This window comes from Stegostoma tigrinum, chromosome 14 (assembly GCF_030684315.1).
Source record: "Stegostoma tigrinum isolate sSteTig4 chromosome 14, sSteTig4.hap1, whole genome shotgun sequence".
NCBI lineage: Eukaryota > Metazoa > Chordata > Chondrichthyes > Orectolobiformes > Stegostomatidae > Stegostoma > Stegostoma tigrinum.
Genome location: NC_081367.1, coordinates 14884526 through 14903068, shown reverse-complemented (window position 1 = coordinate 14903068; position 18543 = coordinate 14884526). Strand labels below are relative to the sequence as shown.

Sequence of the window (18543 nt, the reverse complement as noted above, 5' to 3'; positions counted from 1 at the left end):
CACATCAGTAGCTCTCAGAAAATGCGGCAAATTGTGCTATTAATTAATTTGACACAAACACATCAGTTCTGTCACAGGATAATTTAACATTCTCCACAGAGGGTGAAACAATTTGTAAATTCTTCATATAGAGGTGTGCTGGCAATTTGTTTAAAATGCAGCCTGTACTTTGATCAGACCTGGAATTTGTGATATTGTGATGCATTCAGAGGGGGGAAATTGGACAATACTGCAAAGTTAAGAAATATTGCAGAGTCAAATGCAATAATGGCATTTTTTTTTAATATCTCTTGGCCAAATGACATTGTTGATCAAGCTGAAGGACATTCAGGATGGAGTAGGAAATCTTCCCATAATAGGAGTACAGCATCATTGCTAGGCACTTGAGAACTGAATAAGTCTTAATTTAGCATTAACGCATTTGCTTTAATGAAGAATACTGGTGGTGAACATTAGTACAACTGTTTGCTAACAGAAGAGGTGAAGGTATGTTCTTGCGTCAGATATAACACAAATGTAGGAGCCAGACAGAATGCAATACATGATTTAGATATGCTTAACAAAATCAACTTAGTACCTACTACAGACAATTTGCACCTACAAATATTAAAATGAAGCAGGAACAGAAATTAATTGCATTTTCATTTTTTAAAAATTCTCCAAAATTTGGCACAGATTCCTAACGTCAGGAAGTGAGAAACACAATTCTATGATTTAAAGAAGAGTGTGTGGGGTGAAAAAGACAAACCTTGACTACTCTGTACCATACACATACTCAAATGGATTATAAAATCTTCCCTCTTTCTAACCATGCTATAATTTGATGATTTTGTTTTCTTTACACACCTTGAATGTGGGTGACAGGTAGTTCTTAAGGAACCAGAATTTCACTGGTGTTTCAGTATGTTTCAGCACTGACAGCATCATTATTCTGCAGGGCAGAGGGAAGGCAAGAGAATTTATCATGCATATCTAAGAATGAACTGCTTACCAAAATACACGTGTCAAATACAGTACACACTGCTACCCATTAGTTCTAAATGAGGCCTAAGTAGAAAACATAAATCAGACTATGAATATGGATATATGAGAGGCGCGTGTCAAACCTCACCAACTCCAAAATGATAACAGATGAAACTTATTGACAAAATTGCCAGCTGCTATTTCGTTCCTTCCCAGATGCTTTGACATTTGAAATTTACAACATTTAAATCAACATATCCTCATGCGGACATGTCTGTGCATCAGAATGTCTCATTAAAGTATATTAACAAATTTGGGAATTATTTACCTTTTTTCTCAGAATCTTTAAATTCCAATAACTACACGGTTGACCCAATTAACACCCAAACTAAGATACTGATGTATCCCTAATCAAATTTCAAAATGCACTTTTCCAGCAACACAAGCTTGTTTGTTCCAGAGTTCAGACATGTGGCTTCCATAACACTTCAGTGGGCTTCAGTGGAGTCATTCAATGTGAACCTCAATTAGATATAAAAATCACAGTACATTGCAGTTACTTCGGTTGGAATTAAAATTAAGCTAAAATTCAACCAACCTTTCCCCTTTAACACAGCTCCTCATCATAAACTTTATACTTCAGTTATGAGGCTGGTGCACTTGACAATAAGCACAACTCTGTCCAATCATGACTTTGGACCCATACTTCCAAACAGTGGCTTGAAAGGTGGCTACGTCGTGTTCTGTGTCGGGAACCTTATCAGGAGCAATTTACGACATCTGCACCACATTGGGAGTACAACCAGGGACCGTAACTAAGACCAGGTGTTGAACCTGAAAATTTACTGATCCCTATGGGCTAGTACTGTATTGCACGCTGAATGTTACATCAGGGCTACCTCAATGTTTTCCTTTGAATATAAACTACTCAGTCCTTAATGAACCAAGATACATAATGCAGCCCAAGTTTCTAAAAGTTAATTTGTACGAGCACACCAAACTAAACTCTTAAAGCTGTATCTCAGTCACATATAGTTTTTTTTCCTACAATCCTATTTCCACACAATTGAACTTTGTAAAAGCTTTGTCCACATACATTTGAAAGAAAAATTGTGACATTGATCTGAACCCTATTCTGAAATCTGAGGACAGAAAAAAAACCTGCAAGTCAAAAATTTCAAATGAAATCAGAAAGATCAACTGACCTCAAGAATCTCTCGTAAAGATGACCTGATGCAACAGAAAAGATATTAATGACATCTTCCTTATCCGATCTCAGTTCCTCAGGTTTTGGTCCTCCAGTGAATCCTCTGTGAAAAAGAGACAACTGCTAATTACATGCACTTTTAAAAAAAATCTGTTAAGGCTGGGAACAGGAGCTGACACTAACATAGACAATTAAAGGCACTGGCATTTCAACTCCGGGATCTTGGGCTCAAATGCATGGGATAGAATAGCCATTCTGGTCGTTAGTGCTAAGGGTCTAAGAAACGTTAGGATGTGCAGCATTAAATTATCGCAAATTCAACTGGCACTCTGTATTAAATAGAGAAAATGTCACACTTGTGTGTAGTAAGTGGGTTCCTTTGAGGTCCAACTTTGTTCACAGGGAAAAGAGTAAAAGAAACTTGACCAAGCACCTAGGTGTTCTCTATAATTGACTTAGGAATGCCTGATGTTAGTACCAGGTTAAGCATTGCGAAAATGTCCGAGAGGCAAACGTAGAAAACCAGTGGAGGTGCAAAAAGGTATAACTTTTTCCGAGACTGGAACCAAGGAGAGGGAGTTTAACATTGCATCCAGTGGTTTTACCTCTACTTGTCGAAATTTTGATGATGGCCGTAATGCCTGAATTAAATGCTTATTCCAATTCCCCCATATTAATATTCCTTAAATTAATAAACAAAGCAAATGGCCAAAATAAAATTTTGTGGAAAAAAAGTCTTTCAACCTTAATACCCTCGTGACTGAAATTATATTTCTTGGATTGAATAATCTCTTTTCCATCTAAATTTGCATTCTTTACATCATGCTGAACCAGAAATGGATCAAACCTATTCCCTAGTTGACTGGATGAGTCCTGCTCCACAATACTCAAAAGAAGCTTGGCATCATCCAGGTCAAAGCAGCCCACTTGATTGGCACTACATCCACGAACATTCACACCCTCCATCACTAATGCTCAGTAGCAGCAGTGTGTGCTATCTACAAGATATATTGCAGAAAGTCGTAAAAGGCTCCGGAAGACAGTATCTCCCAAAACCAAAACCACTACCATCTGGAAGGACATAAGTAGCAGATACATGGTTGTACCATCACTAACTGCAAACTGCCTTCCCACCTCTCAGCATCCTGAGTTGGAAGCATATCAGTGCCTTGACAGCAAACTGTCACTGTTGCAGTACCACAATGTTACCATTGTGCCCTATTTTCAGCAATGGAATGCAGAAGTGTACCGTAAGTAGACTGGACATGTCCAAGAGTATTTTTAGAGGCCAGCACATCAGATACTGATGTCTGTGGATGTGGATGTGAATGTGAAAGCCTGTGGAGCATGCCTGCCTGTTAGGGCCTGCTATCCAAAACCCAAGTCTATTGGAGTAAGCAGTGAGCTGATGCCACTAGGTACCCATTCTGACTTTCATGTTGAGAAATCTGAGCATTTGCTTGTTCACAGCAGATGGCAGGATAGGGAGGTACATATTAATGAGGTAAAATGTGCAGTTAATAAAGGTTGTTAGCTGAATTCCCCTGTATGGGAAACTTGCCAGTGCCTAGTGAGAATAATTGTCTCAATGCCTGTAACTTCGTTGAACAGAAAGTTGCTCCCAATGTCTAAAGTGTCCTCACTGAACTCCTTATGTGAATCTGACACACTTCTCACCATAGCCCATGTCGCTCAGGTACCTATTAGATTTCACCCTTTGTATCTAATCTTTGAATGTAGCCTTTACTCATTCCCATTCACACTTCATGTAACTGTACTTTTCTGTGTCATGGCAGAAAATGGAAACAATGCACGCTGCACTTTTGAATTTCAAGTTAGTCACTTTAGTGTACACAATTTAATCCACATTTGTCATCATTATTTACAATCTCGAGATTCAAAGGTGTTAAATTACCTCTTAATGGATTCCCAGAAACCTTCATTTTCAGAATTATCATCACTGAGGAGTTCTTCACTCATTTTCTCAGGTTTCTTTTGAACCTATAGAATTGTAGGCAACATTTAATATTCTCTACTCCTCACTTTTGAGAAAATAATTTCTATGCATTAAGAATTAATGACTTCTATAATGACTACACTTAAAAAAAATACTTCATCCATGGCCATCAAAATTCCTGTATAAATTCAAGCTTGTCTTTTCTTTCAAGAAACAGCAAGCTAGTTAACTTAACAGTGCTAGAAATGCCAAATAATCATTGGCTCTGATTTAGGAAATTTCTTAAATGCTGAGGGTTGCCAGGTATGGAAGGTTTGTGTTATGAAGAAAGACTGCATAGCTGGGACTATTCCACTGGAATATAGAAGTTTATAGAATCGTGATGGGTACAGATAGTTAACGGTAGTGGTCTTTTCCAGAGGATAGAGGGTTTCAAGAATAGGGGGCACATTTTTAAGGTGAGAGGAGAGAGATTTCGAAAAGATATGAGGGGCAATATTTTTAAGAGGGTAGCTTGCGTGTGGACACAATTACAACATTTTTTAAAAATTTGGATAAATCCATGAATAGGAAAAGTTTGGAGGGACATAGGCCAGAAGCAAGCAGGTGGGACTAGATTAGTTTGGCAATATGTTTGACATGGACTGGTTGGACCAACAGGTCTGTTTCTGTGCTGTATGATACTATGAATTCTGGACTTAGACAACAGAACTTCTGCCAATTTTTGGAGGCCAAATAACCACAATGATAACTTAAGCTTGTGCTTTTTATGCAAAATCTTTCCAAGTTCAACCGGAAATTTCTCTTTTTGTAAGGAACATTAAACATAAAACAGTTAGTGAATAAATCATATTGACAAAACTCTGTTGGACAAAGATAAAGAAATTGGTCATCTAACCCTAAACATTTATCTTCAGATCTACAAGTTAAAATAATTTAATCAGCTTCGTAAATTGGAAGAGATAGCCTAGAAAACCAATATCTATTAGGCTGATAGGCAGTGAGCCTCCTCTTGTCCTCAGCTCATAACTTCTATCTCAAAGATCACTTTCTTTCTCAAAGTAGACTGCTCAGATGGCACACGATATTCAGTCAAATCTCTGATGTCACAGTGACTATAGATTCAAATTCTGGGAATTGTAAGTTCCCACCCTTGGAGAAATGTGAACTCAAGTCTCTAAATCAATGTTGTCTTTAAATAATCCTTGATGCAGTACTTTTCTGTAGAAGAATGTGGACATCAATTTCATTAACGTAGGATAGAAAATCCCCTGGTGGCATATCAACAACACGATGAGCTCAGTTTATAGAGATCAATTGTCAAGTCATTTCATCTCTATCTTATAAGGTTCAACATTTCATTTCAAATATTCTAACCAACCACGTCAGCTCCATAGAAATAGATTCTCACTGACTAGTTACAAAGAAGAATTAAGCAGCATTTGAAAAAGAATAACACTTTTGCCACTAATACATTCAGTGATGTATATTTGCATAAAGTTCAATGTACAATCTTAAGAAGGAACTAAACAGCTCAATCAGGAGTTTAAACCTGCAATTTTAATCCACCTTTTACCTTTCCTAATCTAAACAGACCTGTTGTTCTGCCAGAATACTGTGGTTACACTCTTGTTCCCAAGCTACATATCACATTGTATGAACTTGTAGAAACACAGTAAGCATATTTTCACTAAAAAGAGAAGAACTGATTTCTTGTGAAGTTTTAGTCTTGAATAAACAATCATTCTCTCTTTAATGTAAATGCTGCATCATATATACCTTCACTTTAATAATTTTGCTCTTGAAGCTGTTAAGAACTACAGTCACTTCATCAGTACCAGCTGGGGAGTCTGTTCCATCGTGGCTGAATGGTAGACAGAATGTTGTACAATTTAGAAGAGAAAAGTTAACATGGCATTTAAAAATCTTTAGGAGTTACAATTATTTTTCAGATTAGAAAACGCCATTATAAAGTATATGATCCACAGCAAGCCAATCACAGGAATCAACACATCTCACACACCCATCATCATCATTTGACTTCCTTGTTTTAAATGCAATTTTATAATAGATAAACTAAACATCATCACCAGGGAGGATGAGGATACAAGTTGACCAGATCAAGACAGCAAATTTATTCAGTTAAGTTGCCACACAAAACAGGTACTATTCACTGGGTAGTGCAAACAGATCCCAGATAGGTGGCAGCAGTTACACTGATGTTGACATTCGGCTAATGGATAGATACAGGGGAGAAGGAACAGCTTGAGTTCTTTTGCCCACCAGAGAACTAGTACCATTTCTTTGTAGTTCACAGTGATATAGAATAATTTTGCTCTGGTTTGCTGTTCCCATGGTTTGTTGCTCCCTGCTAACATGGTGAGCACTTGCACATGAATAATGACCACTTGAGCACAAAAGGTGGGAGAGGAGTCATCACCATCAAACCATGGCACAGCAAGGTGAGAAAGAGGTGGTGACATCACTGGACTGGTCATCCAGACTCCAGGCTAATGTTCTGGTGGCATGTGATCGAATCCCACCTTGAAGAAGAAATTATTTATTCAATCAAAACGCCAATCTAATGTGCTAACTATGTTGGTTGCTGTCAAAGTCCAACTGATTCATCCATTTGCCATATTTACCCAGCCTATCCTATACATGACTCCAGACCAACAGCAAAGTAAGTGACTTTTAACTACTTTCTGGGCAAACAGATTTGTGCAATAAACACTGGCCTAGCCAGCAATGCCCTCATCTCAATGAACAAATAAAAGAGGTGAAAGCGCTCCATGCTAAGATAATAAAAGAGTCCAATTGGCAAAACGCGCATAGACAATATCAACTACATTGAGAAGGCAGGTACTTGTATCTCTTCCAGCGTCTTAAACACTACATAAATAATTCCTTCAAGATGCAGTGACACAGAGAGAAATGGATATAATACATCAAAATCAAGAGTCTGCAACCATCATGAAAACATTTTAAAACATGAGTGCACTGTATTTTTGAACAGAGGACAGATTAAAGTAAGTGATGACTGCACCATACAGCAGTTATTTTTTTTAAAGGTCTTAAAAAGCATGGAGTGTATTCTCAAAATTAGTTAACAGTGTACAAAAATGTATGTGTATTTTGTTTCATAACATGAAACGTGCTAGAGGGATTGATGTTGAATGCTTTCTTTAGCAGGGCTGTGAAAAGTTATCACAAACAAAGGAGTTAAAAGCTTCTGACTTATTCAATAGTTCATGCTAAATAGACTTCCAGAATGGTTTTCATATTAATACTGCTAATGAACTGTCAGTGTTGTTATTGTTGAGTACCTGTAAATTTTATAGATATCTTCTGATCTTCCTTTCCTTAGTCTGAGCACCCAAGCACCAGGATTGGCTTTTAACTGGAAATAGCCCTGTTTGGAACAACAACATAAATATTCAGTTTATTTTCATGAACTTTTGTTTAATGGCACATTACTAAATTTACTTGCAAACTTTTAATTAAAAACACTATTTCAATTTCTGCAAATTAATCTTCTGAGAATGGGCAATGCACTTTAACTTCATACAGAAAAGCCGATTTAAAAGAAACAAACTATATGCCCAAGCATAATAGAAATAAAAAGGGCAAGATAGAGAAATTGAAAGATTTTGTGAACAGGTAAATAGCACCTGCAGTTTTACTTGATGTAGGGATTCAAGAAGAGAGTAAGGCCAACTGCACTGATAATACCTGGCCTGGTTTTAGGGCAACTGCATCACATAGTACTGACACAGAGAGGAAATCGACCTGTGCTGGAAGAAAGTGAGGTTTAAAGCAAAGTCTCAAAGTACACATTAATGGAGTGAATAGAGGTGCTAGGGAAGAGAAGGAAGCAAAGCTGCAGCACATGCAGGTTCAAGAATGAAGCTTTGCAGAAATAATGGCAATTTCACAAGGAACCAGATGTGAATGGAATTGTAAGCTAGCATACTGCATAATGATTACCAGGGTCATACGATAATCCAGACAGCTTGAGATCAGAATAAGACCTGCGGGGAGCATAAAAGAGTGGGGTCAGCAGTGAGAACACTGCAAAACCAATGGGCAACAGAAAGAAAGCACTACAGCACCATCAGTGAGATTAGACTAAGGTATGCAGAGAGAATAAAACAGCAATAGCAGTATGGAGAGCCAGAACAGAGTAGAACAAACAAAAAACATAAATATCTGCTGCTCTGATCCCATTGACCGCATTTGAGAAAAAAAAATTGCAGTGATGCCAAAGAGAATTAGCCAAATAAATGATTGATGATACCTTACTTCTCTCGCTAAACACTAAGCTGAAAAATTTAAAATTACAACTGGGTAATTCTAATAGGAAGGGAATGAATAACAGTATAAGACATACAAGATCTACAGGCATTAATTCACTAGGCAGTAACTCAATTAGATATGGAAGAAATATAAATAATGGATTAGGTTCACAGTTGAACTATTTAGACAATTTAACATACTGACAAATAACTGTCAAATAATACTTTTAACTTGAAATCTAATTAGTTAAAACCAATGCAATCAAGATCACAGCACCAGTGATGTGTTGCAGCTATAGCATGTGGAAGCTGCTGGGCACCCATGTAATTCACAGCAACCACATCTGCAGGAAGCACCTTCAGTTCAAGAAACTTCCACTCAGAGTTCATGAGCTGAAGACTTAATTTTGGGCACTGCAATGCATCAGGGATGGAGAAAGCTACTTGGACAATTTACCCTAGAAGGTAGACATATTCTTCCAGTCAGGTACATCAGAGTTAGTCCATGATCAGACATGTAAGTGAGGCAGGTCTAGGCATTAGGAAGGTGGTAACGAGGAAATCTCAGCCCTTGCAATTGACCATCAGGTTTGATGCTTTTGCAGCTTTTGGAGATGACAACAAAGATCACAGAAAGAATAAACAAACTGACTATCATACACGGTGCAATGGTTATCATACAAGTTGGCAGAGTCAAAAGGGACACAGTAGTGGTTTAGGAGAAGAGTGAAAACCCCAAAGCCTGTGTTGCCTGCTGATGTCAGAGTTAAGGATTTCTTGACGCTGGTGAGAGTTTTCAGTTGAAAGGTTATCATTGTCATTGTTACCCATGTGGATAATGGCAAAGACATGGCTAGGAATGAGGAACTGCTGAACAAATAAAATGAACATGAGAATTAAATGAAAAGATAGAACTACAAACTTAATAATCCCTGAATTACTAACTGAGCTAAGAGGAAATGGATATCAGTTAAATAAGACAAAAAAAAGTGTACAGTTTAAAGATGTTGTGGGATAAAGTTGGTTTCCATTCATACAATACCACTGTTACAGAAACAGATAACTGTACCATACTGCGACAAGTGTTCTGGCAAATCATATAGTTTGGACTGTAGTAGGACTTTAATCCAAATAGTGATGAGGGGGTAAAGGATTCTCATGAGGGGAAACTTGGAAAATTAAAAAAAGGAGCAGGCCAGGATACAGGTTAATTTTGCAGATGATGACTGGAGTGTGACAGGAAAGCACAAAGTGCATCAGTAAATAAGGCCAGAGTAGGAAAAAATGGACTATCTGCCTACTTCTTGAAAACGAAAGGCTAAGATGGTTGAGTGATCCACATTTGAGTTTAGATAAACGAAAAGTGATCTCACTGAAACACGCAAGATGCTAAGGGGGTACTTACAACTGTGGGGGAAATCCAGAAGAAGGGGACACAGCTTAAAAGGAAGTCTCCTCTGGACAAAAATTAAGAGAAATGTCCTCCATTAGAGTCAATACACTTCAGAATTCTCTTCCATTGCAAGCAGTGGAGGTTGAATCTTTGAATATGTTCAAAGTTGAATTAGTCAGGTTGTAAAATTAACAAGGAATTCAATGGTTTTTAGGAGCAGACAGGAAGGCAGAGTGAACAGTTAACAGGCCAGACTCAAGGTACCAAAGAGCCTATTCTTGCTCCTTTGTGTGTCAGATTCTTTCAATTAAAATAAATTAATAATCTTGTTTAAAAAAAATGTTATGGCACCTGCATCTCAGAGAAATTGCTTTGTTGCACTAAGTTTGGTTGAATTCTTTAGGATGATGCAGAAAGTGGAGTGGATAGAATTCATATAAGGAAGAAAAATAAATTTAACTGATGAAAATGTAAAGGCAATAATGAAAGAGGGAGAAACAATGGATCTTCACTGCAGTTCATAACAGATAAACAGTGAATCTTATTTCAAAAACGTTGGTCAAGATTTGTGCTTGCAAAGAGCTATGTGTACCTACCAAGTTTGCCATTACAATTGTGTCCACGATTTCCTGGTTTGCATTGGTGCCCAGCGTAAACTGGAGACCTCTGGGGGGCTGTCCTGTTGAAACGTCATAACAATGTCCTTCTAACAAAAGGTACTCCAACTCATACTCTGCTGCTATTCCACCATCAATCTGAAAAAAGATTTGTATGCATTAAATTCTGCTTCAGGAACTGTTATAAGGCCTTTGAGTTATTTTAATGGCTGTTTAAACTTTGAAATATGGAACTTTCAGAACATAGAACATAGAACATTACAGCACAGTACAGGCCCTTTGGCCCTCGGTGTTGTGCCGACCTGTCATACCGATCTCAAGCCCATCTAACCTACACTATTCCAAGTACATCCATATGCTTATCCAATGACGGCTTAAATGTACCTAAAGTTGGCGAATCTACTACCGTTGCAGGCAAAGCATTCCATTCCCTTACTACTCTGAGTAAAGAAACTACCTCTGACACCTATCCTATATCTATCACTCCTCAATTTAAAGCTATGCCCCCTCGTGCTCGCCGTCACCATCCTAGGAAAAAGGCTCTCGCTATCCACCCTGTCTAACCCTCTGATTATTTTATATGTTTCTATTAAGTCACCTCTCAACCTTCTTCTCTCTAATGAAAACAGCCTCAAGTCCCTCAGCCTTTCCTCATAAGACCTTCCCTCCATACCAGGCGACATCCGAGTAAATCTCCTCTGCACCCTTTCCAAAGCTTCCACATCCTTCTTATAATGTGGTGACCAGAACTGTACGCAATACTCCAAGTGCGGCTGCACCAGAATTTTGTACAGCTTCACCATAACTTCTTGGTTCCGGAACTCAATCCTTCAATTAATAAAAGCTAAAACACTGTATGCCTTCTTAACAGCCCTGTCAACCTGGGTGGCAACTTTCAAGGATCTGTGTACATGGACACCGAGATCTCCCTGCTCATCTACACTACTAAGAATCTTACCATTAGCCCTGTACTTTGCCTTCCGGTTACTCCTACCAAAGTGCATCACCTCACACTTGTCTGCATTAAACTCCATTTGCCACCTCTCAGCCCAGCTCTGCAGCTTATCTATGTCTCTCTGCAACCTACAGCATCCTTTGTCACTATCCACAACTCCACCGACCTTAGTGTTGTCTGCAAATTTACTAACCCATCCTCTACGCCCTCATCCAGGTCATTTATAAAAATGACAAACAGCAGTGGACCCAACACCGACCCTTGCAGTACACCACTAGAAACTGGTCTCCAGGATGAACATTTCCCATCAACTACCACCCTCTGTCTTCTTTCAGCAAGCCAATTTCTGATCCAAACTGCTATATCTCCCACAATTCCATTCCTCCACATTTTGTACCATAGTCTATTGTGGGGAACTTTATCGAACGCCTTGCTGAAATCCATATACACCACATCAACCAGTTTACCCTCATCTACCTGTTTGGTCACCTTCTCAAAGAACTCAATAAGGTTTGTGAGGCACAACCTTCCCTTCACAAAACCGTGCTGACTATCCCTAATCAATTTATTCTTTTTCTAGATGATTATACATCCTATCCCTTATAACCTTTTCCAACACTTTACCAACAACTGAGGTAAGGCTCACTGGTCTATAATTACCAGGGTTGTCTCTACTCCCCTTTTTGAACAGGGGAACCACATTTGCTATCCTCCAGTCATCTGGCACTATTCCTGCAGACAACGACGAGTTAAAGATCAATGCCAAAGGCTCGGCAATCTCCTTCCTGGCTTCCCAGAGGATCCGAGGATAAATCCCAACGGCCCAGGAGACTTATCTATCTTCACCCTCTGAAGGATTTCTAATACCTCTTCCTTCTGAACCTCAATCCCACCTAGTCTAGTAGCCTGTATCTCAGTATTCTCCTCGACAACATTGTCGTTTTCTAGAGTGAATACTGTTGAAAAATATTCATTTAGCGCTTCCCCTATCTCATCTGACTCCACACACAACTTACCACTACTATCCTTGATTGGGCCTAATCTTACTTTCATCAATCTTTTATTCCTTAAGTACCTATAGAAAGCCTTAGGGTTTACCCTGATCCTATCCGCCAACAACTTCTCATGTCAACTTTTATGTTGTAGAATGTGACCATTCAGTTCATTATACTTGCATTGGCTCTTTCAAGGAACTGTATGATTAAGATTCAATTCCTCTACTCTCTCCCACAGCCCTGAAACAGATCTTTTTCCTGTGCACATACAATTTCTTTGGAGAGCTACCATTGAATGTTTCACAATCTATGCTGGGAGTGCATTCCAGATCATAACAATTAATAGTTAAAAGGACAGTGGAGTAGGATGCTCCAATCAGAGCTCCTCTGCTCACTTCCCGTTTTCTTCTTTTCTTCCCCTTTTTCACCCTTGTGGTGTTCTCTCTGAGGTACAGCAGGCTGGAGGCATGGAGTGCACTGGGCTGAAGGCTTGCACCGAGTGGGTTGGTCAGCGGGATGGATGCTTACACAGAATGGAGATGGTCAGCCGATGGATGCTCGTGCAGAGCAGGGACAGCCAGGGGAGGGGGAGGCTCGAGCAGACTGGGATTGCCAGCAGGCTGAAGGCTCGTGTGGAGTGGTGACGGCCAGCAGGCTGAAGGCTTGCGCGGAATGGCGCAGTTGTTGGGCCGGAGACCGGTGTGGGTGGTTAACAACTTGCAAGCCTTGGGCAAATCACATCCGGCTCTGATCTACTGAAAGACTATAATACTTACCTTTTTAACTTTATTCTCATTTTGCTAACTTATATATGAGCAACCCTAAGTAATGTAATTTTTCTTTTCCCTTTATTTTTGTATTGTATATCTAAGGTCTGTACTTTGTACCTAAGATAGTGCCACATGGTGGCGACATTGTAAACCTCTCACTATACTCCTGTAGCTCTGTACTTGAGTACACATGACAATAAAGGATATTCTAAATCTAAATAGAAGTAGTGCTGTCTGCTTTTTATTGGCAATTATCAAAAAAATCTGTACATTTATGGTTACCAAAACACCAGCCAATAAAATAAAAGTAAAATTCTATTGACAAAAACACAGAGAATGCTGGAGAAATTCACTAGTTTTGGCAGCATCTGTGGAGAGGAAATCAGAGTTAATGTTGAGTCCAGTATGACTCCGCTTTAAAACCTGCCAGTAGAGATCCCTCTCCCTATTTACTCTATTTCAAAACTTCCAAGATTCAATTATTCTATCACATCACTCCCTAACTTCACTGGTCCAAAGGGGAAGATCAGTTTTCCTGCTATCTCAACACAACTGAAGTTTCTCATCCCAAGGCCTTAGGTGAAGTTTAGCCAGTGATTTATAAAAGGTTTACGATAACTTGATTGCATCACTGATATTTTTTGTGAAGAATTCTACTTTACTAACACCGAAAAACTCTCTCACTTTGTCAAGCCTTCACATGTTAGTCAGACTAATTTGGACTTTAAAGTATTTAGCAATGCTCACCTCCTTCAGGTAAATATTGTCAAGATCATACGAAGTATGGACAGACTCCACCATCCAGCTCTCAGGAGTGTTGATAATCAGTGTGAAGAGTGGAGACTGAGGCATGTCCAAGAATTTGGCCACTGGTCCAGGACCGAAGCTGCCATCTGCACTGAAAGTAATCTCAGGCTCCAAAACAAATCGGTAGATGCTGCAAAACGAAGGGCAGAAATTCCTTTGAAGTCTTTGCATTCTACACCCATTGCTTTCCTGCGCTAACTAAACTCCATTATTAATAAAATCACAACTATTTCATGCTCTACTTATAACTCAAAGCTAATGCAAAAATGAAAGGCTGAGGACATTATCCTGAGGAACTCCTGCAAAGATGTGCTGGGGCTGAAATGACTGACTTCCAATGGCCTCAATCATCTTCCTTTGTGCTATGTACAACTCCAGTTAGTAGAAAATTTTCTCTCATTCCCACTGGCTCCAGTTTGGCTTGGACTCCTTGATGTTACACTTGGTAAGCTGTGGCCTTGATATCAAAGGCTATCAATCTCACCTTACCTCTAGAATTCAGGTCTTTTGTCCATGTCACTATGTGGTCAGGAGCTGAGTGGCCCTGGCAGAATCCAAACTGGGCAGGGTATTGCTGAGCAAGTGATGTTGGATAGCACTGTTGATGACCGCTTCCACTGATGATCAAGATAGGGCAGTAACTGGCATGCATGGATGCGTCCTGTTTTACGCACACAGGAAATTCCAGGGGAAATATCCACTTCGTCGTGTAGATGCCAGTGTTATAACTGTACTGGAACAGCTGGCTAGGGCAACAGCCCATGTTCTGGAGCACAAATCTTCAGTGCTATTGCTGGAATGTTGTTAGGGTCTTTATAGTATCCAGTGCCATCAACCAAAGACCAGCATTTGTGATGTTGGGGACCTCTGAAGGAAGACGAGATTGATCATCTGTTTGGCACTTGTGCCTGAAGATCGTTGCAAAAGCTTTAACCTTATATTTACAGGAAAATTAACAGTGGCAGCTCTGGCGGAAGACTGTTGAGCTCAGAAATGATCTGATGCCCTTTAAGAGTGTGGGATGTGGTGAAAACAATTTAGCAAATATAGAGGAGTCCAGGAGTAGATGGCTACTGCTCTCACTTCTAATAAGGAGCCATGTTTGCTTCCACTCACAGGGTACCTGAAGCCTATGCAGGGCTCCCACGTCAAAATGAGGACATGGTAGCGAAGAGGTCATTTCACTGGTCTAACTATCAGGACTCCAGCAAATGTTCTTGGGTTTGAGTTTGAATCCCACCACTACAGACAGTAAACTTTGAATCCAACTTTTAAATAAAAATGGAATAAGAAGTTAGCTATGGCAACTATGTAACGATGCCATAGAAAAACATCTGGTTCTCTAATGTCCTTTATGGAATGAAATCTGTCATCCTGGCTCTCACATCCCATGAAAGAACAAGAAAAAATGTAAATGGAATGTGCACAACTGTAATAATTTTCTTCAGGTTATTATCAACCAAACCATTAGTCTTTAAAGGGACCGGTGAGAGTTGTCAATCCAACGATTTACATTGCCTTAAGAAGAAAAAGTGCTCCACTTATATTTTACAATTTGACCTTTGGCTATGTTGTCATAACCAAGGCCAGCATTTATTACGCATTCCTAATTACCTATAAGAAAGCAATGGTGATATCTGTCTCCTGGAAATAAGATCTACTCATTGACCATCTGGCTCAAGATTTTGGTGCACAAGATTGCGATGAGTGCAGATTGGTAGCAATTGTTCCACAGAAAGGGCACAACAGACATGTGGAGACTGTTTAAGGAGCAGTTGTTGTGAGTGATGCATAAATTTGTTCCTCTGAGACAGGTAAGAAGGGGTAAGATTAAGGAGCCTTGGATGACGGGAGCAAAGGTGCTTCTCGTCAAAAAGAAAAAGGCAGCTTACGTAAGGCGGAGGAAGCAAGGGTCTAGCACAGCTTTACAGGATTACAGGCTTGCTCGGAAGAAGCTCAAAAGTGGACTGAGGAGGGCCAGGAGGGGGCGAAAAAGGCTTGGCAGGAAGGATTAGGGAGAACCTGAAGGCATTTTACTCAAACGTGAGGATTAAGAGAATGATCGGGGAGAAGGTAGGGCCGATCAGGGATAGCGTAGTGAACTTGCGCGTGGAGTCTGAGCAGATAGGGGAAGCCCTAAATGAGTTTTTTCCTTCGGTTTTCACTAAGGAAAGGGGCTTTACTGTGAATGAGAACTTTGAGGAGCAGGGAAACCGGCTTGAACAGATTGAGATTGAGGAAATTGATGTGCTGGAAATTTTGGCAAACATTAAGATTGATAAGTCTCCAGGGCCAGACAAGATTTATCCTAGGTTGCTCCAGGAAGCGAGAAAGGAGGTAGCTAAGCCGCTGGCGAAGATCTTTGCTTTCTCACTCTCCACGGGAAGATTGGAGGGAGGCAAATGTTGTTCCTCTTTTCAAGAAAGGGAATAGGGAAATCCCTGGAAATTACAGACCAGTCAGTCTTACTTCTGTGGTCAGCAAGGTTTTGGAAAGAATTCTGAAGGATAGGATTTATGACTATTTGGAAAAGCATAGCGTGATTAAAGGGAATCAGCATGGCTTTGTGAGGGGCAGGTCATGCCTCACAAATCTTATTGAGTTCTTTGAGGAGATCACGAGATAGGTTGACGAGGGTCGAGCAGTGGATGTGAACTTCAGCAAGGCATTTGATAAGGTTTGCCACGGCAGGCTCATTCATAAAGTCAGGAGGTATGGGATACAGGGTGATTTGGCTGTCCGGATTCAGAATTGGTTGGCTGACAGGAGGCAGACTGTGGTTGTAGATGGTAAGTATTCTGCCTGGAGGTCAGTGCTGAGTGGTGTCCTGCAGGGCTCTGTTCTTGAGCCTCTGCTCTTTGTAGTTTTTATAAATGACTTGGATGAGGAGGTTGAGGAGTGGGTTAGTACGTTTGCTGATGACACAAAGGTTGGAGGTGCTATTGATAGTATCAAGGGCTATTGCAGGCTTCAGCGAGACATTGACAGTATGCAGAGCTGGGCTGAGAAATGGCAGATGGAGTTCAACTTGGATAAATGCGGAGTGATGCATTTTGGAAGGTCGAACTTAAATGCTGATTATAGGATTAAAGGCAGGATTCTCGGCAGTGTGGAGGAACAGTGGGATCTTGGTGTTCAAGTGCATAGCTCCCTCAAAGTTGCCACCCAAGTGGATAAGGTTATTAAGAAAGCATATGGTGTTTTGGTTTTCATTAACAGGGGGATCGAGTTTAAGAGCAAGGTTTTGCTGCAGCTCTACAAAGTCCTGGTGAGACTACACTTAGAATATTGTGTCCAGTTCTGGTCGCCCTATTACAGGAAAGATGTGGAGGCTTTGGAGAGGGTGCAAAGGAGGTTTACCAGAATGCTGCCTGGACTGGAGGGCTTGTCTTACCAGGAGAGGTTGACTGAGCTCGGACATTTCTCTCTGGAGAGAAGGAGGAAGAGAGGTGATCGAGGTGTACAAGGTAATGAGAGGCATGGATAGAGTCGATAGCCAGGGACTTTTCCCCAGGGCAGGATTGACTGCCACGAGGGGTCATAGTTTTAAGGTGTTAGGAGGAAGGTACAGAGGAGACATCAGAGGGAGGTTCTTCACCCAGAGAGTTGTGAGCGCATAGAATACTGTGCCAGTGGTAGTCGTGGAAGCAGAGTCATTAGTGACATTTAAGCGACTGCTGGATGTGCACATTGACAGCAGTGAATTGAGGGGAATGTAGGTTAGGTTATTTTATTTTTGAGTTAGGATTAATCCACGGCAGAACATTGTGGGCCAAAGGGCCTGTACTGTGCTGTATTTTTCTCTGTTCTATGTTCTATAACAGAGATGATAAAATGTGAAATGTCTTGCAGCAAGTAACAATACGCTTAAGAAATTATTCTTCTGTCCAGTGGAGCTCCAGACAGCACTGAAGAACGTGTTGCAATTTGTAATAGTTGCGGCATCCTGCACAACATCAGCCTCGTGAGGGCATAACTGTTGCAACCAGGATTGCAATGAACAGGAAATGGTACATGTGGTGTGTAAACATGATATCCAAACCGAATGGCCTCTGCATTCTTAATATAAAACAACAGTTCTTCATAAGGAACAGGTTCAGTCAATGTGAAAAGACATGAAACAGTTTCTTCACAACTTTGTCCGATAGAAATATACAAAGTATCACTCATTAGACAAACATTCCATATTTTAAATTATCTACATGCTGTCTTGAAATGGATTAAGGTGCTATTGCTGCTCAATACATTCAAGAACAATTATAGCTACTTAATCCAAGTCTGACAACTCTGCTTTGGCTTTTCCGACAAATCCATACATGCACGTCATGGGGAAGTGATATTTTCCAGATGAAAAGCAGGAAGCTTGCTGACAGGTGAGATTTGTTTTTTTTCTCCACAATCTATTAGTCAATAGTGAGAGCAACTATCAGAAGGTAATGCATGGATTGGTGGCAGAAAAAGCAATGACAATGTCTCTGAAATCAAGTTTATTAATTGTAAGTAACTATTTCTGCATCTTGTACATAAACACATTTCATTTGCATTTATGTTACACTGTACTTTAATACTGTACAAGCAAGTGGG

The 18543-nt window shown here is 40.0% G+C and overlaps 1 protein-coding gene across 2 annotated transcripts in view; it reads right to left on the bottom strand.

Moving 5' to 3' along the window:
- The window catches only part of uggt1 (UDP-glucose glycoprotein glucosyltransferase 1), a 130189-nt gene that overhangs the window by 28100 nt on the left and 83546 nt on the right, over positions 1-18543 (bottom strand). For both annotated transcript variants that reach the window (XM_059651013.1, XM_059651014.1), the window contains 7 exons: positions 13900-14089; positions 10412-10570; positions 7454-7539; positions 5907-5991; positions 4086-4171; positions 2169-2273; positions 847-931 (listed from right to left, as the gene is read on the bottom strand). In XM_059651013.1, the coding sequence (XP_059506996.1) occupies positions 847-931; positions 2169-2273; positions 4086-4171; positions 5907-5991; positions 7454-7539; positions 10412-10570; positions 13900-14089 (796 nt within the window). The remainder of the gene's footprint in view (positions 1-846; positions 932-2168; positions 2274-4085; positions 4172-5906; positions 5992-7453; positions 7540-10411; positions 10571-13899; positions 14090-18543) is intronic.